Source organism: Callithrix jacchus, chromosome 8, assembly GCF_049354715.1.
Source record: "Callithrix jacchus isolate 240 chromosome 8, calJac240_pri, whole genome shotgun sequence".
In the NCBI taxonomy this organism is placed as follows: Eukaryota; Metazoa; Chordata; class Mammalia; order Primates; family Cebidae; genus Callithrix; species Callithrix jacchus.
The window spans coordinates 102,860,683-102,887,723 of record NC_133509.1 but is presented as its reverse complement, the minus strand read 5'-3'; the positions used below and the strand labels follow the sequence as shown (position 1 = coordinate 102,887,723).

General features: G+C 37.2%; 1 protein-coding gene across 12 annotated transcripts in view; it reads right to left on the bottom strand.

The window, feature by feature from the left end:
- The window catches only part of RAD51B (RAD51 paralog B), a 642,672-nt gene that overhangs the window by 588,205 nt on the left and 27,426 nt on the right, over positions 1-27,041 (bottom strand). For all 12 annotated transcript variants that reach the window (XR_004729965.3, XM_035260799.3, XM_054240085.2 and 9 more), the window contains 2 exons: positions 16,703-16,839; positions 509-628 (listed from right to left, as the gene is read on the bottom strand). Coding sequence is in view for 11 of the 12 variants with exons in the window: in XM_035260799.3 (XP_035116690.1) it covers positions 509-628; positions 16,703-16,839 (257 nt within the window). In the remaining variant the exon portion in view is untranslated. The remainder of the gene's footprint in view (positions 1-508; positions 629-16,702; positions 16,840-27,041) is intronic.

Genomic DNA, 27,041 nt, shown 5'->3' with positions numbered 1-27,041 from the left:
AAGGAACAAAGGCCTCTTGCCCACTGCCAGCAAGGAACAGAGATCTTCCAACAACTACATTAGGGAGTTTGGAAGCAGACACTCCAGCTCCAGTTAAGCCTTGAGATAACTGCATCCCTGGCTACCAGCTTGCCTAGAACCTCTTGAGCAACACTGAGTGAGAAACATCCAGCTAAGCCACTCCCAGACATTTAACCCTCAGAAACTATGTGAAATAATATACATTTGCTGTTTTAAGCTACTAAACTGTGAGACAATTTGTTAATCATACAATAGATAAGTAATGTACCACTTAAATAATTAAATCTAAAATATTTTATTCATTTAATTTTTTCATTTTTAAAGAAAGACTTCAACCAAAAGGCTATATAGCAAAGAAAAACACTGAAAAAGTTATTCTAATAATTCTAACCTGTAAAGACTTCTCTCACTCAGAAGCTGAAAACATAAAAGATAAAACATAAACCTTCAAGTCATTACTAAAAAATCAAAATCTAAAGCAGCATACCTTTGCAGAACTTCATCACAGGTGAGCTCCCGATAAAGATGAACTTTACTACTTGTCAAAAGTAATTTTTCTTCAGTGTTAAAATATCTGGGAAAACGGGATTCTGCTATCTCAACCAGTCTGTGGGTGAAAAAAAAAAAAGCACAAACAAAAATAACCAATTCTATTTAAAGCCACATTGCTGAATCTCTAATTAATTTTATTTGAGAAACTTATCAGCCTTATCAATAGAGCAGGTATAAGCAAAATAGCTTAATATGGAGGTTTAGAATGTAAGCTCGCTTTTGTAAGCACTAACAGAGGTTAGCAGTCAGAGCATGAAACCAGCAAGGGCTTTTGGATCTCATCTAACCTTGAGCAAAAAACAATGTCTCTGAGATTTATCTTTCTGGGATTAAATATGGTTTTGGTAAATGATATTTAGAGGAGCAGCTGTAAGATATGTATACTAAATAAGAATGCTTTCATTTTCTTGAATAAAATAAGTATATGAACAAATATGGTATATGATATTCCAATAACCAAGTATTAGTAAGTCTTCATGTCTCAGTCCAGAAAAATATACTTTCTCAAATGAAACAATTCATGCAAATTAATGCCATGCAATAATTCCTTGGTAAACAGAAAATTATGGCCCAAACAAATTAATGTTATCCAATAATTTCTTAGTCAAACAAAAAATGATTTTCTAAACACTGAATTTTAGCCTCAAAGCCAGTTTTTTGTTTGTTTGTTTTTACTTTAAGTTCTAGGGTACATGTGCAGATCATGCCAGTTTGTTACATAGGTATACACGTGCCATGGTGGTGGTTTGCTGCATCCATCGGCCTGTCATCTACGTTAGGTATTTCTCCTAATTCTATCCCTCCCCAATCCCCCGCCCCCTGCTATTCCTCCCCTAGACCCCACCCCCCAGGCCCTGGTTCCCCTCCCTGTGTCCATGTGTTTTCATTGTTCAATACCCACTTATAAGTGAGAATATGCAGTGTTTGGTTTTCTGTTCTTCTGTCAGCTTGCTGAGAATGATGGTTTCTAGCTTCATCCATGTTCCTGAAAAGAACATGAACTCATTCTTTTTTATGGCTGCATAGTATTCCATGGTGTCTATGTGCCACATTTTCTTTATCCAGTCTATCATTGATGGGCATTTGGGTTGGTTCCAAGTCTTTGCTATTGTGGACAGTGCTGCAATAAACATTACCTGTGCCTGTGTCTTTATAATAGAATGATTTATAATCCTTTGGGTATATACGCAGTAATGGGATTGCTCGGTCAAATGGTATTTCTATTTCTAGATCCTTGAGGAATCGCCACACTGTCTTCCACAGTGGCTGAACTAATTTACACTTCCACCAACAATGTAAAAGTATTCCTATTTCTCCACATCCTCACTACCCATCTGGTGTCTCCTGATTTTTTGATGATCGCCATTCTAACTGGCCTGAGGTGGTATCACAACGTGGTTCTGAATTGCATTTCTCTAATGACCAGTGTTGATGAGCTTTTTGTCGTACATTTGTTGGTTGCATAAATATCTTCTTTTGAGAAGTGTCTGTTCATATCCTTTGCCCCCTTTTTGATGGGGTCGTTTGTTTTTTTCTTGTAAATTTGTTTAAATTCTCTGTAGATTCTGGATATTAGCCCTTTGTCAGATGGGTAGATTGCAAAAATTTTTTCCCATTCTGTTGGTTGCCAGTTCACTCTAATGATAGTTTCTTTTGCTGTGCAGTAGCTCTTAATTAGATCCCATTTGTCTATTTTGTCAAAGCCAGTTTAATATATGCAGTATGCCAAACACAAGAGAGTGACAAGTTAAAACACCATCATTCATATTGTAAGATATGGAAAGCATTACTAGAAATTTCTCATATTTATGGTTAAAAATGTTAAAACTACTAGTCTTTGAGTTTAACCATCTCATTTCATTTTAAATGTGTTTTTTTGTTTGTTTTGTTTTGTTTCAGACAGAGTCTCACTCTGTCGCCAGACTGGAGTGCAGTAGCACAATCTCGGTTCACTGCAATTTCTACCTCCCAGGTTCAAGTGATTCTCCTACCTCAGCCTCCCGAGTAGCTGGGACTACAGGCACATACCGCCACGCCCAGTTAATTTTTTAGTAGAGATGGGGTTTCACCATGTTGGCCAGAATGGTCTTATCTCTTGACCTCCTGATTCGCCCGTTGGCCTCCCAAAGTGCTGGGATTACAGGAATGAGCCACCACACCTGGCCCATTTAAAATGTTTTGAGTTTAAACATCGCATTAGATTTTAAATAAAGTGTCATTTTATCAGCCCTAGTACTTACCTAGCCATCCCAGGGAACTGGGAGGAGAGGCTGTAAACCTGAAAACCATCCTATATTTTATGTTCCATTTAGAGACTCAAAAATACAAAAGAACAGTGTTTTCACTTCTAAATAATTAGAGTTCTGGGTCTCTGCTGAGAACTTTAAGAAGATAAACAAAGTCCTTACATTTGCTATAATCAGAAATAAAAGAGAAAACCCTAAAACAGGAAAAGAGAAGAGAGAACTTCAACAACTTTTTTAAAGTATACTTTTGAACAATTTGAAAAGAAAAATAAACATAGTTAAGTTGAACAGGAAGAGGAAAAAAATACTTCATGAGTAAAGAATAATACCAAAAGAGGTGTAAAGAGTGAGAATAAAATGGGTCAAATAACCATCCAGGAAAAGAGCTTAAGAGAGGCACAGGGACTGAAATGGAAGAAATGAGGTAAGTGAGGAAATCAAGAAATTATATGGCATTGACACAGACAGAGGAGCCAAATCCTGAGGGTTTGGGGGAAAAAGCGTAAATTTTCTGATTAGGAAAACTATTTGCTGAGTTTAGTGTTGGTCAGAGAAGTAGCTAAAAAATCGCTGGCATTTAGAACCTACCAGTTTTTAACAAGATAGGCCTGGCAACATCTAGAAACATGGAAGTTTTTCAAACTTTGAATGCCCAGTTGATGAGGAATCAGACCGAGAGTACCTAACTTATGAGCAACAAGCATTGAACAGCTGACAATTTTCTGCCCTCTAGCACTAGGCTGGATTTCCACTAGTGGCTTGAGTAGTGAAAGGACCTGGAACTTATTGCTGCTTTCTCATTGCTGAAGGCCTCTCAGAAGGAATGGTGGTCAATGGATAGACATGAACAACCTTTATTCAAAGTTACCATGCAAGTAACTGTATTAAATGGTTATTTACACACCAATATGCTGTAATTTTTTTTTAAGACTGGGTCTCGCTCTGTCACCCAGGCTGGAGTGCAGGGGCATGATCTCGGCTCACTGCAATCTCCACCTCCCAGGTTCAAGCAATTCTCTGCCCCAGCCTCCTGAGTAGCTGGGATTACAGGTGCCTGCCACCATGCCCGGCCAATTTTTTTGTATTTTTAGTAGAGATGGGGTTTCACCATCTGGCCAGGCTGGTCTTGAACTCCTGACCTTGTGGTTTCGTTTTATTTTTATTTTTATTTTTTTAAAACAGAGTCTCTCTGTCACCAGGCTGGAGTGCAGTGGCATAATCTTGGCTCACTGCAACCTCCACCTCCCGGGTTCAAGTGATTCTCCTACCTCAGCATCCCAAGTAGCTGGGACTATAGGTAAGCGCCACCACGCCCAGCTAATTTTTGTATTTTAGTAGAGTCGGGGTTTCACCATGTTGGTCAGGACCCTCTCAATCTCCAGACCTCGTGATTCGCCCACCTCAGCCTCCCAAAGTGCTGAGATTACAGGTGTGAGCCACCGTGCCCAGCCAATATGCTATAATTTTCTATAAGTTTCTCCAGATATTTTTTATTTTATAATAAATATCTGAAAAAATATAAATCAAAAACCAAATATAAATGCAGTATTCGACATGCCCCATATTCACCCTACTAACTTCTCATGACAATCTTCATCACAAAGATCTTTTTTGTGTAAGGCAAAAAACAGAAAAGAACCTATCATTTGCTCCCAACATTAATTACATAAAGTTTGAAAATAATGCCATCTAGTGAATACCTTTTTATAAAAAGTATTCTTTTTGAAATGAGCACTTAAGATTCATTCATTTGATGAATATTTATTAAGGACCTACTATATGCCAGGTACTGTTCTAGGTGCTGATAAAATGGCAATGAACAACCACTACCACCAAAAGAAAAAAAAAAACCTTCCCTCATGGGGTTTACAGTATACTGAGGAAGACAAACAAATAAATATATATCAGGTAATAAGGCTCTAGAGGAAAATTAAGCCGGATTAGGGAACAGAATATGACAGGTGGGGCAAGTGCTATTTTATATTTTATGTAAAATGAACTGACAAAGTCTTATTAATAAGGTGACATTTGAGCAAAAGCTTAAAAGAGATGAGAAAATGAACCATCTGGATATCCAGTGAAACAGCACACAAGAATAGAGAATTGCAGCAAGTGCAAAAGCTTCTATGTGGAAAGATGCCTGGTGTGTTTGAAGAACAACAAACAGACTAATGTATCTGGAACACAGGGAGCAAGAGGGAGAATAATAGAAAACAAAGAGCTAGCCAAGGCCAAGATCACATTAAGACCTTTAGGTCTATGGTATTTTGTTTAGCTTTTATTTAGTAAAACAAGAAGCCTAGAAGCAGGAACAAATGATCTGACTTCTTTTTTTTAAGGACCACTCTAACTGCCAAATGGAGAAGAGGCTATAGATGGGCAAGAGTGAAAGCAAGGAGGTCAGCTAGCACAATAGACCAGATAAGAGCTGGCAGTGATGTGACCCAGGGAAGTAACAGCTCAAGTGATGAGAAGTAACTGGACTCAAGATATAGTTCAAAAGAGAAGCTAAAAGAATTTGTTGGCCAGGCAGGATTGCTCATGCCTGTAATCCCAGCACTCTGGGAGGCCGAGGTGGGTGGATCACCTAAGGTGAGGAGTTAAGAGAGCAGTCTGGCCAACATGGAAAACCCTGTCTCCACTAAAAATAGAAAAATTAGCCGGGTGTGGTGGCATGTGACTGTAATCCCAGCTACTCGGGAGTCTGAGGCAAGAGAATCACTTGAATCTGGGAGACAAAGGTCGCAGTGAGCCAAGATCACGCCACTGCACTCCCGCCTGAGTAACAGAGTAAGGCTCTGTCTCAAATTAAAAAAAAAGAATTTCTTGACTAACTGGATGAGCATCTAGAAGAATGGAACGATGATTTTATTGAAGCAGAAAAGACAAGATTCAGATAAAAGTTTTGGTTATTGGTGCTATTTGCATATTTTATTTCCTTCATGGTGGAATCAAGAATGCAGTTTTGGATGTATCAGGAAATTCACATATGTAAGCCTATCCAAGTTCCACATCTTTACACAAATGAATATGAATCGAAGTTCATAGGAAAGCTCAGAATTCAGATATCAATCCAGGAGTTACAGCCTACAGAAGATTTTAAAGATCATAAGACTAGATGATATCAGGGATTGAGTACAGATATATAAGAAAAAAAGTCCTAAAACTGAGTTCTGGTATTCCCCAAAGCCTAGAAGTTAAATTGATGAGGTGGATCCAGCAAACAGAACTGAGAGGAGGAGGTGACCAAGAAGTAGGTGTAAAATCAAGAGAGAATGGTTCCAAGAAGCCAAGCGGGCTAGGCATGGTGGCTCACAACTGTAACTCCAACACTTTGGGAGGCCAAGGCAGGAGGATTGCCTGAGCTCCAAAGTTTGAGACCAACCAAAGCAACATACCAAAACCTTGTCTGTAGTAAAAATTAAAAAATTAGCTGGGCATGGTGGCATGTACCTGTGGTCCCAGCTACTCGAGAGGCTGAGGTGGGAGGACTGCTTGAGCCTGCGAGGTCAAATCTGCAGTGAGCCATGATAGCACCACTGTACTCCAGCCTGGGTAACAGAGTAAGGAGAGACTCTGTCTAAAAAGTTAAAAAGAAGTCAAGTGAAGAAAGCTTTTCAAGAAAAAGGGAGTGATCAACTCTTTCAAATACTACTATTGGGTTGGATAAAATTTTTTAAATCAGTTGCATTATAGAGCTGGGAACTAAAGCCTGGATAAAGTGAACTCAAGAAAGAATGAAAGAAGGGATTTCCAATTCTGCCCACAAAGGATTAACTGGTACAGTAATTGCACAGAAACAATAAATAGAAAATCAGATAGAATACACGAAACAACAGTTTTCATATACTGAACGATAGAAAGCTCGAAATTGTGATCCTTGATAGAAAGGAAACAAACACAATGAACCTACAATCACCTCAGCTTACTCAAGAGGCAGTTTCCAGGATGCAACACGAGAAAGGGAAAGCAATCAGAGCCTGGTAGACAACCTTAGTTGAGGAGATGGGGATCAGAGTTTGGGAAAGCTAAGGTGGCTAGAACTTATAGGGCAGAGTACCAGAGAGGACGCAGGTGTGCAGAGGGAGCACTGTAGAGATCTGCAGAGAGGTCCACTTGAGAACTAATCTGAACACACAAAAATATGTGAAGGGAAACTCTCTGAGGTTGAGGAAAGAACCACCAGATTAGACTGAACAATTCCTAGTGCTCACACAAGGGTGGGAATAGTTCGGGTTTACACAAGAGTGAAGAATAAAGAAAACTCATTATACACTGGACACTGGGCAGAATTCTCAGAAGGATTTTACCTTAGTAGTGGAGCTAAATAAGTTTCAGAATACAGAGCATAGTTATACACTGCATAACAAATTTCAGTCAATGATGCATCACTTATACAACGTTGGTCTCAAAAACTTATATAGTATATTTTTACTATACCTTTCCTTTGTTTAGATACACAAATATTATTGTGTTGTAATTGCCTATTCAGTACAATCAATCAATTTGTGAAAATGGCCATACTGCCCAAAGTAATTTATAGATTCAGTGCTATCCCCATCAAGCTACCATTGACTTTCTTCACAGAATTGGAAAAAAACACTTTAAACTTCATATGGAACCAATAAAGAGCCCACACAGCCAATACAATCCTAAGCAAAAAAAACAAGGCTGGAAGCACCATGTTACCTGACTTCAAACTATACTACAAGGCTACAGTAATCAAAAGAGCATGGTACTGGTACCAAAACAGAGATATAGACCATGGAACAGAACAGAGGCCTCAGAAATAACCCCACACATCTACAACCATCTGATCTTTGACAAACCTGACAAAAACAAGCAATGGGAAAAGGATTCCCTGTTTACTAAATGGTGTTGGTAAAACCAGCTAGCCTTATGCAGAAAGCTGAAACTGGATCCTTTCCTTACACGTTACACAAAAATTAACTCCAGATGGATTAAAGATTTAAATGTAAGACCTAACACGATAAAACCCTAGAAGAAAACCTAGGCAATACCATTTGGGACATAGGCATGGGCAAGGACTTGATGACTGAAACACCAAAAGCAATGGCAACGAAAGCCAAAATTTACAAATGGGATCTAATTAAACTGAAGAGCTTCTGCACAGGAAAAGAAACTATCATTAGAGTGAACTGGCAACCAATGGAAATGGAAAAAAATTTTTGCAATCTACTCATCTGACAAAGGGTTAATATCCAGAATCTACAAAGAATTTAAACAAACTTACATGAAAAAAAAACAAACAACCCACCAAAAAGGGGGCAAAGGATATGAACAGACACTTCTCAAAAGAAGACATTTATGCAACCAACAAAATATGAAAAAATGCTCATCATCACTGGTCATTCGAGAAATGCAATTCAAAACCACGTTGTGATACCACTTCAGGCCAGTCAGAATGGTGATCATTAAAAAATCAGGAGACAACAGATGGGTACAGAGAATGTGGAGAAACAGAAATGCTTTTACATTGTTGGTGGGAGTGTAAATTAGTTCAGCCACTGTGGAAGACAGTGTGGTGATTCCTCAAGGATCTAGAAATAGAAATACCATTTGACCCAGCAATCTCATTACTGAGTATATACCCGAAGGACTATAAATCATTCTATTATAAAGATACATGCACAGGTATGTTTATTGCAGCACTGTTCACAATAGCAAAGACTTGGAACCAACCCAAATGCCCATCAATGATAGACTGGATAAAGAAATGTGGCATATATACACTATGGAATACTATGCAGCCATAAAAAAGAATGAGTTCATGTTCTTTTCAGGGACATGGATGAAGCTGGAAACCATCATTCTCAGCAAGCTGACAGAAGAACAGAAAACCAAACATGTTCTCACTCATAAGTAGGTGTTGAACAGTGAGAACACACGGACACAGGGAAGGGAACATCACACTCCAGACCTCCTGGGGGGTGGGAAGCAAGGGGAGAGATAGCATTAGGAGAAATACCTAATGTAGATGACAGGGTGATGGATAGCAAACCACTATAGCAAGCGTATACCTATGTAACGAAACTGCACATTCTGCACATGTACCCCAGAACTTAAAGTATAATTTAGTAAAAAAAAACACACACACACACACCATATAATGAATTTACTTTCTAATAGATAATAGTTAAATATTCTTTAAATTTTCCAGTTTAAATTTCTAATATGATAAATACCAATTGATATAATCCACCTAAACTAGAGTTTAAGGGCCCTAAAAATTAAAACTTTAAGAACTATAGCCATAAAGAAATATCCGAAAGATCAACTACCAAAAAAATCATAGATAAAAGATAGCATAACCAAAGTTAAAAGATAAATTATAGCCTAGAAGAAAATCATGTAAGCATTAATATCCATAATACACAGAGTATTTATATATATCAATAAGAAAAAATGGGCAAAGTGTATGTCTAGATAATTTGCCAAAAATGAATACATGAAAAGATGTTGGCCGACAACAGTTAAAACAATGAGATGTCACTTTTTCCCATAAGTGTGACAAAAATTAAAGAAATTAAAAACTGTTGATGAAGGCTCTCAAAGTACTGTTAGTTGGGATACAATTACGTACAATATTTCTAGAGGAAAATGTGACAGTTTATGCAAAAATTAAAAACACATCCTTAATGGGTTTCTGATGGATTAAAGATACTGACATAAAAGATAAAACTATAACTATATTAGGAAAAAACTGTAAGACAATATCTTTGATACCGAATGGAGGTGGAAAACTTGTTAAGTAAGATCTGAAAACCAATACCATAAGGCAACAACTTCAAATTTACAAATTTCTGGCCAGGCACAGTGGCTTATGCTTGGAATCCAAGCACTTTGGAAGGTGGAAATAGGAGGGCTGCCTGAGCCCAGGAGTTCGAGACTAGCTTGGGCAAGACGGTAAGACCCCAGCTCCACAAAAAAAAAGTTTAAAAATTAGCCAGGTGTGGTGGTACATGCCTACAGACCCAGCTATTTGGGAGGCTGAGGAAAGAGGATCCCTTGAGCCCAATAAGTTAAGGTATGGGTGAGCTATGATTGTGCCACTTCACTCCAGCCTGAGTGAGACACTGTCACTAATAAAAATTTTTTTAATTACAATTACAAATTTGTGTTCAACAAAGGATACTATAAAAATGATAGATAACAGAGCAGGAGGAGGTATTCTCAATGCGTAAAACTGATAAACAATTAATATCTAGAAGACACATAAAAAACTTCTGCAAATCAAGAATAAAAAGACTAGAAGCCCAATGGGAAATGGGGTAAAGACAGACTCATAGATAGAAAGCCCTAATGTCAAACAAGTATTATTGAAAACACAACTTGGATCTTTTCTTGGAGTCAAATTATTATTTCAGCCACAGTTCAGTGGGAAGAGGATGTGAGTTCTCCTCTCAGCTATCTTACTAGCCATGATTGTGGGCAAATCACATGGTTTCTGAGTCCCACTTTCCTTATTTCTAAAATGAAGATCATAATACCCATCTCTCACCTGGCAGTGCTGCTGCATGTATCAACTGAGATAAATGTCAATTATATCATGCTGCAATATGTTCTAATTAATAAAATATTGTTTATAGCACTGTCAGTCTTAATGACCCTCACATTACAGAATGGCTAGCATCCCTAGACCATATCTATTTATTACTGTTAAAAAAAATTTATTCTTGCACACCCCTACAAATTCCCAAAGTACCTACTAAAGGGGAAACTGCCTGCCATCCTCCCACAACTGAGAACTATTAATTTATAAAATGGAGGTAGTACCATTGTAAACGGCTATGCTGTCAAAAAAAGCTACCTTTATACTCTTAGTCTATCAAACCCCAAAACAATATACCTGAAAACCTATTAAGAGCTTTATTTCTAAAATCTCCATCCTCCCTGGATGAATCATTTGCATATCAATTGCTAGTGGAGATGTCTGAGGTCAAACACCATGACTTCCCAATTTCCCCGTCTATATCATCTAACTTAGCCTACTATACTCAATAACCCTACATCCACTCTCAGTGTCCCACTGCCCAGAACCACTCATTTCTGATAGACAAATAATGCAATCAATCCAATCCTACAATCAAAGGATTTACTGTGGTAGAACCCCTCAGAAAATGGTTAGAAGTGCTCCTCTTTTAAAAGAAAAAGAAGTTCCAGACCACATTTTAGTTTTGCCATCAAGTCTCACCTTGCAAGTGACTATGCCTTAATTTGGACTTGATAGCTACGATGCACTTTAAAGATTCCAATTCTGGAAAGAGTTAACTGCTTATGAATACAGATGAACTTCTTTCCTGATCAGTTCCAGAATCAAAAGGCACATGTCAATTAAGAAGCAAAAACCCTGTTCAAAATTATTAGTTCCCTCTGTGACTTCACAGCTCTTATACAAAAGGAAAAATAAAAGCATTTCATTAGTGACTACGTCAACTTGAAATAAAACATATGCTTAATGTAAAAGTTTTCCAAAATCCTAGTTAAAATATAGCATCATAAATGTGCTAAAATGTAGGCTTATGGCTTCTCAAAGCTTCTTGTACATATGTACTCTTTCCCTGTTTATTCATTCAATATGTCTTAATATAATAATATGAATCTATTAATTCCCCTTACAGATTCCAGAATATTCCAAAGCTTTGTTATAGTGATAAGTACTTATGTCTAATTCTACTTTATATCCTAGAAACTTTTCAGGATTTCCCTCCCCACTAATTCACCTAGATTCACTAATGATAAGGCTGCTGGAATTGAACTGAAGAAAACCTACGCAGTGCCACGAAACCATCTCAAAAAAATGATTTAGAAGGAATTTATCTCCCCTATTGTTTCTTTCTGGGTCAAAGATTCCAAATTTATACCAACAAGCAATTATGGCAATGGCCTTAAGACCACACTGGTATTACCTTCAGAATCAGCCTGAGTCATGGCTGGCCACTACCACCACCTGCAATGTCTCCAATTTTATTTACAAATGCAGAAAGAATGACACTCTAAACACAGCCGAATGGTGCATAATAACGGGGATATGTACTGAGAAATGTGTCATTAGGCAATTTCACTGTTGTGTGAACATCATAAAGTGTACTTCTACAAACCTAGGTAGTATAGCCTACTACACACTTAGGCCACAAGTCTGTATATTAACACTCTGTACAGATCTGTAGCCTAGGAGCAATAGGCTATACCATATAGCCTAAGTGTTAACAATTGCGTACAAATTAGCCTCTATGGTATACCAGTTGTAACACAGTGACAAATATCTTTATATCCAAACTTTACAAAGATACAGAAAAATTATGGTATTATAATCTTACGCAACCACCATCTTACATGCAGCCCATCCTTGACTGAAATGTTGTTATGTGGCACATGACTGTAGTTTGTTAAGTATTAAACAGAACTATCTGTGGGGAACCTGGCACCCTGAGAGGTGACATGCATACCAAATACAGCAGCTCCTTCAGGTCTAAGCTTAGCCACTGCTCCCATACAGTACCAATACAGGTACCTCTCCTTTGTAGACTCTGTTATAATATTTACAATTTCACATTTCAGTGATTCTTTGATTAATGTCTTCCTCCCTTGCTGGACTAATTGTCTTCCCAATTTTCAAAGCTTTCTGATTTCATTACAACTCAGGAATATCCACTTCTATCTCCTAAAATTCCAGTTCTATATTCTATCTCCTCAGGTCCCCACCTTCCAGAGTCCTGGCTCTCATCTCTTACTTCCCTAGATCCCTCAGTTTTTCTCACATAGTTATTGATCCCCTTCAATTTGCAGTTCTAAGACTCAAATTTATTTTCCTTTATCCATTTCATTCTTTAAAAAACCTTATTTTAATATCTCTATTACTATTTGCCATCCATATTACCTTCATTTTTTATTTTTAATGCACAGTTTCATCTTTTGGTAACTGTCTCTAATATGGACAATAAATTAATTCAGTTCATGTACACTGGAATTCTCATGATTGCCAAAATTTTCGTAGACTAGAATATGGGGGTGGGTCACTGACTTAATCTACTTATCCATATTGTCAAGGTATATACAAGCATATGGTACCTAAGATTACATCAGATCTTAAGTAAGTAAAACAAAACCAACAAACAAAACAGCAGACCTTTTCTGGATCAATCAGAAGAGAATCCAGATCTCTGCCTGAATAGCATTCCCCTTCTATCCCCAGAGCAGTCCCTCTAACTCAGTCTGGTTAGTGCCAGACTATACAATCACCTAATTCAGGAGATTCTTGACTTCCTTGGGCCACAGAGGAAGAAGAAGAATTTTCTAGGGCCACACATAAAATACACTAAAACTAATGATAGCTGATGATCTTTAAATAATTGCAAAAACCTCGTAATGTTTTAAGAAAGTTTACGAATTTGTTGGGCCACGTTCAAAGCTATTCTGGGCTGTATGAGGTCCATGGGCTGCGGGTTGAACAAACCCATTCTAATTGTTAAACAGTCTGGAGATACATTGCAGTCTATGATGAACAAGCATGATTAACAGCTATTTTAGATTACTATCCTCTAAAAGACATGTAAAACAGAACTAACCTTTCCAAAGTGCTTTTAAGTATATCATCTGCAGAATTTTCTTGTTTTCTTTAATACATTTTAAACAAGTAGTTTCTATTTATTCCTTCCTTGTTTTCTCTGTCCTTCTTAGTAAAAAGATACCTAGATATTTATAGGAAGAAATTATTTTCTACTTTTTCTCACCCTAAATTCTCTATATGTGAGTCCTTCAATCCTTCCTCATATTAATCCTTTAAATGCTCCCTCATTTGTGCTGATTAGACAGCTGGCTTTGTAAGCACAAAGTGGAGACCTTGCTAAAACATGCAGACCTATAAAATAGACCTTTTTGAGTCTCATATTACCCTGCCTTACCTCTTCACTAAGTCCAGAAACAGCTGGGGCTGAAACAGAAACTGTTAATTACCAATCCAATATCTATTTCCACTTCTTCCTTGCTATGAGAGCCCCAGTTTTATTCAGGTAGCAATATTAACCAGGCCCAAACAACTCATCATGATTGCTATGATGATCTTCTCCCCTCACCTTCCCAGCCTCTTTTTACATGTAGAGGTGGCTCAGTGAGAAATCTGCAGGAGGATTACAGGCAACAAAAAGGAAATCCACAAATGGGAGGAGGAAGATAGTCTGAATAAAAGTACACTTTCCTAATAAAAGATATAGTTAACCCTTTTCCTTCCCACTGACTTGAGCATAGAATGGATCCAATGTCTGAAAATGTACCAGCCCTAGGTCTCTCTGTCATCACTGAGCAGGTGAACCAGTGCCAGCAACCACCTACTCAGGTTACGTTAGATGAGAGAAATAAACTTCTTTTTGTTTAAGTTACTGTTCTTTGGATAGTCAGCTATCTGCAGCAGTAAGCTTTCCTAACCAATTGACCAACCTTCCCTGATAATTCCAAATAGGGATTAGCTGCCCTGTAACAGAATGGATGAAATGTGATCAGACGTTACAGGGCCACTCCATTCATGACCCACCATGACAAACTAGAAGGTAGTGTAAGAATGCCAAGTCTGGCATATATACCAAAGAGCACTCGTATTTTTTTATTCTACCTGGCCCTATCACCAGACCTCAAAATCTATTCCATGTGGGAGCCAGATGATCACTCACTTTAAGCCTTGTGGAGAATAGAATAAAAAACCAAATACAATATAAAATTCAATCCCTATTCTTAAATGACCTTCATAAGAGCTCCTTGTGAATTATGCAACATAATTCCAAAAAGGAGCTAAAATCTTACCTCTTCATTTTCCAACCTGCCTCTGATGTAAATACCAACATGCACATAAGCAGAAAAAGTTATGAAGGAGAAATAAATAAATAGGGAGAATGAAAAAAGTAAATAATTAAGGCACTATAAAAAGACAAAAAAGCACAAGATTCTCCACAAATTCATTTGAAAAATGCAGACAAGTCACCTGTTAGTCTTCTGCTACTGTATGTATGCTGATATCACCCGAATCATTGATGGTTTTTACACTGCTCTGAATTGTAATACTGATAACAAAAAAAATCATGCAATGGTTTACTCCTTAAAAAGACATCCTAAACTTAATTTTGTATGTGGTGCTAAGAAAGCAGAAATCCATTACAGTGCACTGACTGCTGTTATAAAAATAATCTTAATCTTTGAATTCTTTACCCAAATTCCCCAAGACTTTTGTAAGAGCTATTTACGCTATTTATGACATAACTGGCTATTTAATACCTACTTGGCTTGTTAGTTGAAGGCTAATCATTGGCTTTTTAAAGAGTACTTGTACAACTTGAGTGAACAACTGTCTTTACCAGCTTTAATCTCAAACATATTTTCATGTTCAAATTTCCAGTGGTCGCAATGTTTACCCTTCTGTTTTTTTTAACCATTTATTTAAGTCAAGATCCAAATAAGTTCATCACTTTGCAATTGATCAATAAGGTTTTTAAATCTGTTTTAATCCAAAGGTTCCCCTTCCAACTCTTTTTTAAGTTTACAGTTTATTTGTTAGAGAAACCAAGTTGTTTGTTCTCTTATTTCCCAGTTTGGTTTTGCTAATTTCATTTTCTAGAGTAGTTTGATGTGTTCCTCTCTTCTCTAGCTATGTTGTAAAATGGTGGCTGGATCTGAAGTCTTGATCACATTCAAATTTGGTACCCCAATGACTCATCATCTTTTTGTGATGTTCAATGCCTAGATCCATTAGATTGTTAGAGTTTGTAATTTGGTGATATTCTATCATTCCTTCTTCATTTACTACTGAGGTACATTTGTAAAAAGACAGATTTAGGCCAGGCGCAGTGGCTCTCACCTGTAAACACAGCACTTTGGGAGGTCAAGGCAGGTGGATCATCTGAGGTCAGGAGTTCGAGATTAGCCTGGCCAACATGGTGAAACTCTGCCTAAAACTACAAAAATTCGCCAGGCATGGTGGCACATGCTTGGAAGTCACTCGGAGGCTGAGGCATGAGAATCACTTGAACCCAGGAATCGGAGGTTGCAGTGAGCCAAGATCACACCACTGCACTCCAACCTGGGTAACAAAAGCAAAACTCCATCTCAAAAAAAAAAGTTATTACTCAGTAATATAGTTCATATAGAAACAGAAAAATAGATACTTGACTTCTTTTTTTGCCCATTTTCACAATAATGAGGTGCTTCTTCAGAACCCTCCAATGATAATCAGTTGGTTCCTTTTCATCTCTTAAGGTCATTATGGACTCATTTAATTATTTCATGCTTTAATCCACCGCTATTATTATTCATATGGATGCATAACTTGTCCATCTTTGGCCAGTGGGAGCCTCTTCTGAGTCCGTTGGACACCTCCCAAATAGTCTTTGTAGTTTCCTTGCTATCTACTATTGTGTTTCACATTCAACTTTAAAATTCCCTACTCCAGAACTGAGTTAGCCATTTCCCCCAAGGAAGAACCCTCATTCCTTTCATTAAGAAATGGTATCTGGAATTCATGATTGGAGTCCCATCGTAAATTGAGAAACATCTGTCTTTACAAAGCAGCTAACCCACTGTTTTTCTTTTCAGTGTACCCTTTCTCTCATTTTCTATTTAAGTTCCTCCCTATTTTTTCAACTTATTTCTTACCAACTTTCTGCAAAACACAATTTATCCAAGATCTCAACTTATATTAATAAGAAAGGAATATAAAAGACAAAAAGTAACTTTCCTGTGTCAATTTTAAAAGAAAATTTTATTTAAAACAGCATTCTCTGTTCTTAAAAAAAGTGGAGGGAAATGTTAACCTGTGTGTAAATGTTTCATGCTATATATAAAAGTAAAACATTATAATGGAAAATAAAATCTCATACCTTTCAGCACTAAATGCTGACTCTGTGTCAATGTACACCACAGCTCCTTCTAATCCTCCCATATTGGTGGGTAATGTAGCTAAAATGCTCATCATTATACAAAACTGAGTTTTTCCACAACCTGGTGGACCTGTTATCTAAAAAAAAAAGAAAAGAAAAAAAACGTTGTTTGCATAAACATCACAAGCCAGTCAAAGCAAAATCCTTTTAAGACCTTGCTATATATGCACGGTCTTAAAAGATGTATGCATATATCTCTCTGGGCTCCCAAGAGAGAATTAAGCCCTAACACCCCAAGACATCCATTGTATATAATGAATTAACTTCTCTCCTCTGAATTGGCACTAGTTATATACCAACCTTGGAAAAATTGAGAAAATACTCACTCAAATCATCCACTGTATTTTGTAGTTCAGATGAGAAACTTTTAGTTGAGAAAGGCTGAAACATGCACTCATTTATACCATCATAACTTGGTATTCTATACTTTTCCTCATGAAGATATTTATAATAGGACTTTGAAAATATTTAAGAGTCTTTAATAAATGGTTGAGCATTTGTTACAAATTGGCATTTCAAAACAATACTGTACTAGTCCCATTAACGGCTACTTTAATCCATATTTTTCAGAGTATCTAGGGGTGAAGCGTACTGATGTATACAGTTTACTTTCAAACAGTTCAACAAAAATGTGTGTATGTACACACACATGTGTGTAGAAAGAGAAATAAAGCAAATTTATTGCTTCGTAAACAATTGTTGAGTTTAGGTGATGCATACTTTGAAATGTCTGTTTTGAAATCTTCATTGGCAGAAAACTATTTTGAGATTATGAAAGTTGAAATCAAAATAGTATAGACAGGAAATTATATGTATATTTAAGTGTAACTAGAAGTAGTTTGGCTCTGTGTCCCCACCCAAATCTCATGTTGAATTGTAATCCCCAGTATTGGAGGTGGAGCCTGTGGGAGGTGATTAGATCATGGTGGCAGTTTCCCTCTTGCTGTTCTTGTGATAGTGAGGGAGTTCTCACAAGATCTGATGGTTTAAAAGAGAAGTGGCACTTCCCTTCTCTCTCTCTCTCTCTCTCTCTGTTCCGCCATGGTAAGATGTGCTTGCTTCCCCTCCACCTTCTGCCATGATTGTAAGTTTCCTGAGGCCTCCCAAACATGCTTCCTGTTAAGGCTGCAGAACTGTGAGTCAACTACACCTCTCTTCTTCATAAATTACCCAGTCTAAGGTAGTTCTTTACAGCAATGTGAGGACCAACTAATACAGTAGTTAACAAAATTAGTTTGAAAATGTTTAAAAATATATCCTTTCAACATAAGCTATTTTTCCCATTAGCTGGGGCACCCAAGTTTTTAGAACCAATGCATTATTTATTTGTGAAAATAACACTAAATAACATTTTTTTTCACAATGAGAAGGGGAGAAAAAAGGAGGGGAAAAGGAAAAAAAAATCTAAGAAATGAAAAAAACTCTGGGCTAAAACTGAGACATACAATAAGGAAACTGTCTCAGACATATAATGAAGTAGAAAGAAACAAATACAAATGATCCATGAGTCTGAATCATCTAAATTTGTAGTTCTCAGATTTGAGTGAGCATTAGAATCACCTGGAAAGCCTGTTACTCAGCATTTCTGGTTCAGTAGGTCTGGATTATGGCCTGAGAATTTACATTGCTAGTAAGTTCCCAGGTAATGCTGATGCCATTTATACACTTTAAGAAACACTGTTTCAGAATTTAGTCTAAAGGTGGACTTCATTTATCAAAGTTCAACCTTTAAACACAAATGTTCAGCACATGCCTGTAATCCCAGCTACTCTGGAGGCTGAGGCAGGAGGATCCCTTGAGCCCAGGAGTTCAAGACCAGCCAGAGCAACACAGCAAAACCATGTCTCCAAAAAAAAAAAAGAAAGAAAGAAAATTCCCACATCAGAAACTATGTACTGGTTTATAATCTTTTACAATGATCATTTAGACTTCAAGAACAAATAATTACTCCTGTAAATAATAGCTTGCCAGATTATGAGTGATCAGTAAAGAGAGTTCTCCAAACTTCTTTGACCACATACTCCAACAAACCAGCCAAAAAAGCAATCAAAATGAAATTTAGTACAGCCTTCCAATATATGCATATTTATTACATACCTACTATTTTACTAGTAAGTCCTAGAGTATAAAACCCCCCAAAAATGAATTAAAAATTGCAAACATTAACAATCATTTGATAATACTTATTACTTATATAAAAGATCTTTTTGCTCTCATAAAAGCTTAACATTTTTAGTAGAGCAATGATAATAATGAAAATAATAAGAAACCAAATTGTATTTTTAAAAAATAATAATATAAATATTTTGTGATTTGGTGATTGAAATGTGAGGTCCTAAGCTCCATTTATTTCAGTACTTAATTGTAATTTCCCTTCCCATAGCTGAGAAGGGGATAATTACAAAGATATAAGAATTAAAATTAATGAAATACATCATTTGTTGGACTTAAATAAATTACTATTTGCACTTTTCAATACCTTCCATCTAACATGCAAAAGTTTTTGTGATCTTTAAGAAATATCCATCTTGCCTTATGTCAATTGATCATTTTTGCAGACTAATAAAAACATGTCACATTTTAACATTTTCAGCAACTGGCTTAAAAACCCACTGAAACTTTTTTTTTTTTTTTTTGCTTACATTTATTTATTTTTATGGAAGTATGACAATCAGCTAGAAAAATACACAAATTACATATGACCAGTCTGATGAGTTTCTACCACGACACTCATTTGCTACCAGATATATATCATGGGTTTTGCTAGTTTTAATATTTTTAATTGATAAATAACAATATATATTTATGTAGTTCAATACATTTTGAAATATGTTTATAGTACATTGTAGAATGGTTTAATCAAGCTAATTAACATATCTATCACTTCATATACTTGTTTTTCTTTTGGTGAGAACATTTAAAATCTATTCTTTTAGCTATTTGAAATATACGACATCATTACTAACTATAGTTACCATGCTGTACAATAAATCACCAAAATTTATTCCTATTGTCTAACAAACTTGAGACTCTTTTATCAACATCTCTCCTTCCTCTATTCCCCCTTCTCCCTACTGACTAACCTCTTCATTTGGAACATTTTTGAAGAGTATACAAAATGTTTTTCCAAGTATTTTTTAAGAGTACAGATAAGTTTTCATAAGACACACATATCTTTGACAACAAAAATCACATGATAAAAGAAATATTTCCAGTGATTTTAAAAACTCTCTCTGTGTTTTCATCACAGCCTTTACAAAAGGCAGTTACATTTTCACTCCTTGTTAAAACATTACCTTTACCTTGAAGGAATGAAATAAGAGTGTCCACTGATTGGTTGGTTGCTTGGCATGTAATCTACAATGCAGATTACATAGTCACTGTCACACAAAAAGGGTCAGCAATTTTGACATCTCTTGTCTTTTCATTTAAAAAACACACACTTCACCCATCTTTTTTTTTTTTTAAGGCAGGGTCTCATTCTGTTGCCCAGGCTGGAATACAGTAACATGAACATAATTCACTGCAGCCTCAACTTCACACATGTCTAGCTTTTTTCAATTTTTTAAATGTTTTTGTAGAGACTGGGTTTTGCCATGTTGCCCAGACTGGCCTCAAACTCCAGGACTCAAGCCATCCACCCACCTCAGCCTCCCAAAGTGCTGAGATTACAGGCATGAGGTTCCATGCCCGGCCAACTCATCTTTTAAATTCAACAATTCTTTTATAATCTTTGCTTTAAGATAATCAGAGATGCTCTTGTGATTCAAATGATTCTCATGGTCACTACTCATCTCATTACAGAGTACAACAGGGATTCTATACAACAGTTGGGATTTTTTTGGTTGTTTATTTTGTTTTGTTTTGTTTTGAGATAGGGTCTCATTCTGTCACCCAGGCTGGAGTGTAGTAACACAATCACGTCTTACTGCAGCCTCTGCCTTCAAGGCTTAAGCAATCCTTTCACCTCTACAACTCAAGTAGCTGGAACTACAGGCACACACTACCATACCCAGCTAATTTTTAAATTTTTTATAGTGGTAAGGTCTCACTATGTTGCCCAGGATGATCTTGAACTCCTGAGCTCAAGTAATCTCATCTTGGCCTCCCAAAGTACTAGGATTACAGTCTTGAGCCAACATGCCCAGACTAACAGTCAGATTTTAAGAAAAATTAACAACATTGATATCATACTGAAATACTCTTTGCTCATCTGACATCAACCTATGTGTTGCTATAGATTACCTAAGTATGATGCAACAGAAAAGCTGGAAGACTTTTACAGGGACCATCCATGTACCCACCACTTAGACTCTGCATTTCTAATTTTAACTGTATTTGTTATACTATACTATGACTATACCATATGCTTTCTGTATGATTAATCCATTTACCAATCCATCTTAAGAGTTTTTTAATGCATTTTAGAGCAAGTCAAACACATTAATATAGTTTCCCCTTAACAGTCCAACATGCATATCATTAACTAGAATTTTATATGTATTATTCGTTTTTTTCCTTTTGCAGTAAATTTTACATGCAATGAAATGTGCAAATTATAAGCCTACCATTTCATAAATTCTAGCAAGTGCATATATGTATGCAACCTAAACTCTTATAAAATCAAAACACATCATGATCACAGGAAATTATCTCATTACATTGTTTTGCATTCACGAAGTCACTTATTTTCAAGAATTTATTTTCCCTGATACATCTTTATTTTAATGGCACAAAAAGAAATTAGTTCTTCACGTATTTTATTATTGAAACAAAATATAGCTACTATAATAATCTGGGCCTTGTTAGAAAAAGCTGTACTTCAAATATATAGCAACCTCCAGCATTAAATAATTTAAGTTCTTGATGTTTCAAATCATCTTCAAAGATTTCTACACACTTCTGGAAGTATTTGTTCACAAAAGAATTCATCTGTTGTTGCCATATTGTTTCCTATGTTTTATTTCATCCATTTTATGAACAAGTGTGTCCCTAATGTTACTAATAATGTACTATATTTGGTCTTTTGCTGTTAAGAAAACACAAGAGGCTTTTAAATATCTAGCATTAATTTTAGTGACATTTTTCTAGATACTGAATAATGTATCACATAACTTTAAATGTCATGGAAAAACTTTTTTTTTAATCTTCCTGTCCCACATGTTTGTTAATTATGATGGCTTCCTACTATTGTTAGCCAGTGTTTCAAGGAAATAAAATAACAGAAAGTGTTTCTTTGTTAACAATAATGGATATAATTCCATCTATCAATTTGTCTTGCTTATAATTTCACTACTTCCAGACATCTTCTCAGCTGAGATTAGATTGTTGCTGATTTTTACTTCATTAGTCTCATAAGAGAAGCATCCGCTCTGACTTATACGTGTGTGGCTCACTTCCGCTCCCATTATTAGTATTGCATACAATTTACAGTTTCTCTGCAGGAATCTTTCTTGCCATTAATCTGTTTTGTGAACTTTGATTTCATTAAATCCATAAATACACTGAACTAGACACATGCAGCCTTGTAATTCATCCCAGTATGTTGAAAATAAAGGTAAAAGCAAGGGGCGTCTGTCAATTCCTGCATACTTTCCTCATGCACTATAACTGATACCTAACAGTCTGATACACAGACCAAGTGAGGATGTCACTGTTGATCCATTTATTAAATGTTAATTGAGGTAAATTTCATTTACTAGATTAAAACAATGAAAGTTCTAATATTTTCTTTCCACAACCTAATGAAACATCTTACATATCCTGCTTTGGAAATGCTAGTGTAAATTCAGAGCTCTAAACATTTTTTATGGAGCTTTCTTCATTATCAAAAACAACATGGGCCAGGTGTGGTGGCTCACACCTGTAATCCTAGCACTTTGGGATGCCAAGGTGGGTGGATTGCCTGAACTCAGGAGTTTGAGACCAATCTGCACAACATGGTGAAACCCCGTCTCTACTAAAATACAAAAAAATTAGCCAGGCATGGTTGCATGTGCCTGTAGTCCCAGCTACTCGGGAGGCTGAGGCAAGAGAATTGCTAGAACCCGGGAGGCAGAGGTTGCAGTGAGCCAAGATCACGCCACTGCACGCCAGCCTGAGCAACAGAGCAAGACTCCATCTCTAAAAAAAAAGCATCAAATTAATCAGCAGATATCAGAGCAAGGAAAACTTCTGTCACTAAAAGTTTAAAGTATATCTTGAAATTAAAAAATGCTTATGCTTATTAATGATAGCAACAGGAGGCAGCCAAATGCCTAGGCAGATAGGGTAGGGCCAAGTATCGGGTGAAACCCCACGTCCAAGCCAGATACAGTTCAAAGCCTGAAAGCCAAGCTACAAGTTAAATCCCTGGACCAAAGTGAGAACTTGTCTTCCTGTTTGGCGTGCTTTCCTCTGGATTGATCCTCACCCTTCACCTGTTTTACATATACCTACCCTTTACTGATTGGTTTTCTACACTGCTGTCTTTGCTTAAACTTTTTCATATAATTACAAACCAATCAGCATTCACTCCCCATTCTGTGACTATAAAGACCCCAAACTCAGTAAGTAGAGGAGGAGACAGCTGGACTTTAAGGGAGATGGACAGACCTTGGGGAAGATGGCCAGACTTCAGGGAAGAGATGACCCAACTTGGGGGAAAATAATCTGCTCTTCCCATCCCCTCTTCAGTTACCCTCTCCACTGAGAGCCATTTTAATCACTCAATAAAATTATCTGCCTTCACTATCCTTCAATTGCCCAAGTGCCCTCGTTCTTCTTAGACACCAGCAGGAGCTTGGGACCCACCGAGTGTGGGTACCCAGAAGGCCGTCACACTGACCCTTTGCCCTCACCAGCAGAGGGCAGCTGCCCCACATAACGAGGTAAGGGGCCAACTGAGCTGCTAACACACCACCATCCTCAGAGCGCAGAACTAACAGAATACTATAACACCCACTCTAGGGATTCAGGGTCATGGGCACCCCCGCCTAGGTGCCTCCACGGGCCGTGCATGGAGCTTGCTCCTGCTGGCTCCCAGAGGGGCTGGCCGAATCCTACACTTGCTAGCTCATGCCTGGTCTGGCCACAGGCCCCACACAGAGCTTGCTCCTGCTGGCATTTGGAGCCATGCCGACCAGATCCTGCACTCACTCACTCACACATAGGCATGAAGCTTGCTCCTGCCGGCACCTGGAACAGCCAGCCAGATTCCGCAATCGCTCACTCATTTGCTCTCTCTCGAAAGGGGTTCAGCATGGCTGAGTAAATGGGGTGCCCCTGTTATAAGTCCAGCAAACAGGCTGAGAAAAATCTTGCATCATTAATATCATTAGAGTGCTAATTAGCAGAGGAACAAAGGACAAGCCTTTTTATACATACTACCCATATGCCAGGTTTTAGATATGTTCTCAGATTTAATGAGCTTAAAACTGTTAAATGCTTTGTGATTTTTAAAAGCGTGAAACAAGCCATTATTTTAATTAAGAAAAATATATGGAAACATTCAGTAAAGTATCAAGTGCCTTGAAAATGTAATTACTATTCTATCTTTAAAAAACATTTTAAAAATATCTGAAACAAGTGCAACTGGCATTTTCCCTACTTCATCGTTTTTATGTACTGATTCAGTATAGTCTTGGAGAAAACAGAATATCATGTGAATAATAGTAAGAGATTTCTGGGTTGGTTGGTTTGTTGAGTTTGGATTAGAGTTTGGATAGTAGCATTTACTTTAAATTATAATAAACCATTTCTAAATTTTTTTTAGCAATCTCAGATTCTCTTCATAATTTTTTTTCCTTTCTTCCTAGACTCAAAAACATTATACCATTATGCAATTTTACAGGCTGCCTGGAGTTGAATTTCATTGTTTTTTCAGGTTTATTTAGTGGGTGAAAACATTTCAACATTAATAATTTTTAGCTTCAGATAGTTTAGCCCTGAATTCTAGCACCCAAACCACAAAACTTCAAGTTGTGTTCAGTTCCTAGCTTCAGCCCCAGTGGTGGTTAGAAAGAGAAGACATGCCAAACCAGAATAGGCGAAGTTACTTGCTTCTTGGAAACTCAGACTGAATACAACACCAAAAACACCAGTGAAAAAACAATTCGCTTCATATAGTTAGAGCCAAAGATTCAATAACCTGCTTGAGAAATGTAAAGGAACCGAAAAAGTCAGTAGTGAACATCATTTAAGCATCAGCAATGAAGCCAATATAATTGGTGTCAAGAGCAAAGAGAATTATTCCCAAGAAAAGGTCTAATTGCACCAAAGTAAAGATGAAGCCTCCTCATCTTAAACTTAAAGTTATTACATGACTGAGAGGAATGTAAAACCTGGACCAGTTAGAACCTAAAATCTTATCAAGTTAACTCTCCCCACATTCAGGATGAGGGCAACAGGACAGGGTAATCTACCAAGCCAATAGCTGGCAGAAGACAATTTAAGGACACGTGGCTCTGATCTAAAACCAATAAGCATGGGGAAACTTCATTTTTAAAAAGCTTCATTAAAAAAAATATTTTTTAGTGACCTCCAGCATCTAACGACTTGTCTCCATGTGCTCAGCAATTATGTAGAAATATGAGTAGGTCTTCAGACCTACTGAATTCATTTTTAAAATAACAATCTAAATCCTAAAGCCAAAACCAGAAAAAGAAAGAAAAGAATCTCAGAAAGGCCAGGTTGCATTTTGCCTTGTGAAAGAAACCTTTATCTTAAATTACTTTACACCAACATGTGGAAGAGTTTATGTCTTGGATTCTCTCTACCACTCCCTCCTTTTTCATATTGATAGCTGCTGTTTTGGAAGTAAATGGGAAGGGAGGGAGGAAGAGTAGGGATGAGAAAAGAGCAGAAAAAGCAGGAGGGAATAGAAATGACAAGTACCCCAAGTTGCACCATTAACAAAAATCAACCATATCAAGGGATATAATCATTCATTTAACAGCAGTCATTGAACATGTGCCCTAGTAAGACCCTAATAAACCATTACAGAGCAGAATGTTTATTTCTAAATTAGAGAATAAGTGAAGAATTGGAAACAATGGCCCAATCAACCACATATGCTAAATGCCTGTATTAGAAAAAAGGCCTACTTATCTGCCTTTCAAAATCATTGGTCAGGATAAACAAATGTTAGCAGTCTATACTCAAGGAACATCCATTCGAAATCTCTCTGTAGTTTTCCTGCTGCTGTTACAGCTTGTGGGGCACATCTGAACCTGACTACAGCCTGAAGAAAACAAGATCCACCTTTGCAGACCTAGAGATCCATGAATAAAAAAATAAATGCCTGCTGCTGTTGTCAGCAGCCAAAATCAACTAATAAAGTATCTGTGTCTTCCACTTAACAGTTTCATGTACTTCTATTACATGCCTGGTGCTTAAAGGCATTAGAGTTTACAACCCCTGCCTTATTATTTCCTGTGGTCACACAGGCCACAGCTAATCCTGCCAATTATAAAAAGAACTATAATGCTAATTGATTCAAGGAAAAACTAGGATGCTAAAATAGAATTCTGGCATCCTGCTTCTAACATTTGGCAATAGCAGGGGAGTCACTTCCAAAGCCAAAATGCTGCACTCAAAGCAGATACCTCACCTCCCAAAAAATCATGAACAAAGCATAGAAATGACTCCAGAAATACAAATAATGTAGAAATGTGCTATGTTATTTCTCATTACTTAGAGCAAGGATTCAGATAGAATCATCACTCTCAGTGTTGCACAGATTTGGCAGTGCCTGAGTTTTACTATCCTAGAGGTGCTCATGAGCTATACTATGCAGATATTACATCTTTCTCTGTTGAACTGAGTTCTCTAGTCCTATACTCTAGATTACACTACAACATGAAAACACCATTTGTTTAAGATACAGGATCTCACCTCAGGCTGAAATGCAGTGGCGTAGTAAGAGTACACTGCAGGTTTTAACTCCTGGGCTTAAGTGATCCTCCTGCATCAGTCTCCCAAGGAGCAAGGACTACAGACATACATGACCACACCTAGCTAATTTTTTTTTTACTTTTTGTAGAGCTATGATCTCACCGTGTTACTCGGGGCTGCTCTCAAACTCCTGGCCTCAAGCAAACCTCCTCCTTCAGCCTCCCAAAGTGCTGGGATTACAGGCATGAGCCACCACACCTGGCTGAAAATATCTTTTTTGATGATATCTTTGAATACATTTTTTTGGAGATGGAGCCTTGCTCTATTGCCCAGGTTGGAGTGCAGTGGCACGATCTCAGCTCACTGCAACCTCCGCCTCCTGGGTTCAAGTGATTCTCCTGCCTCA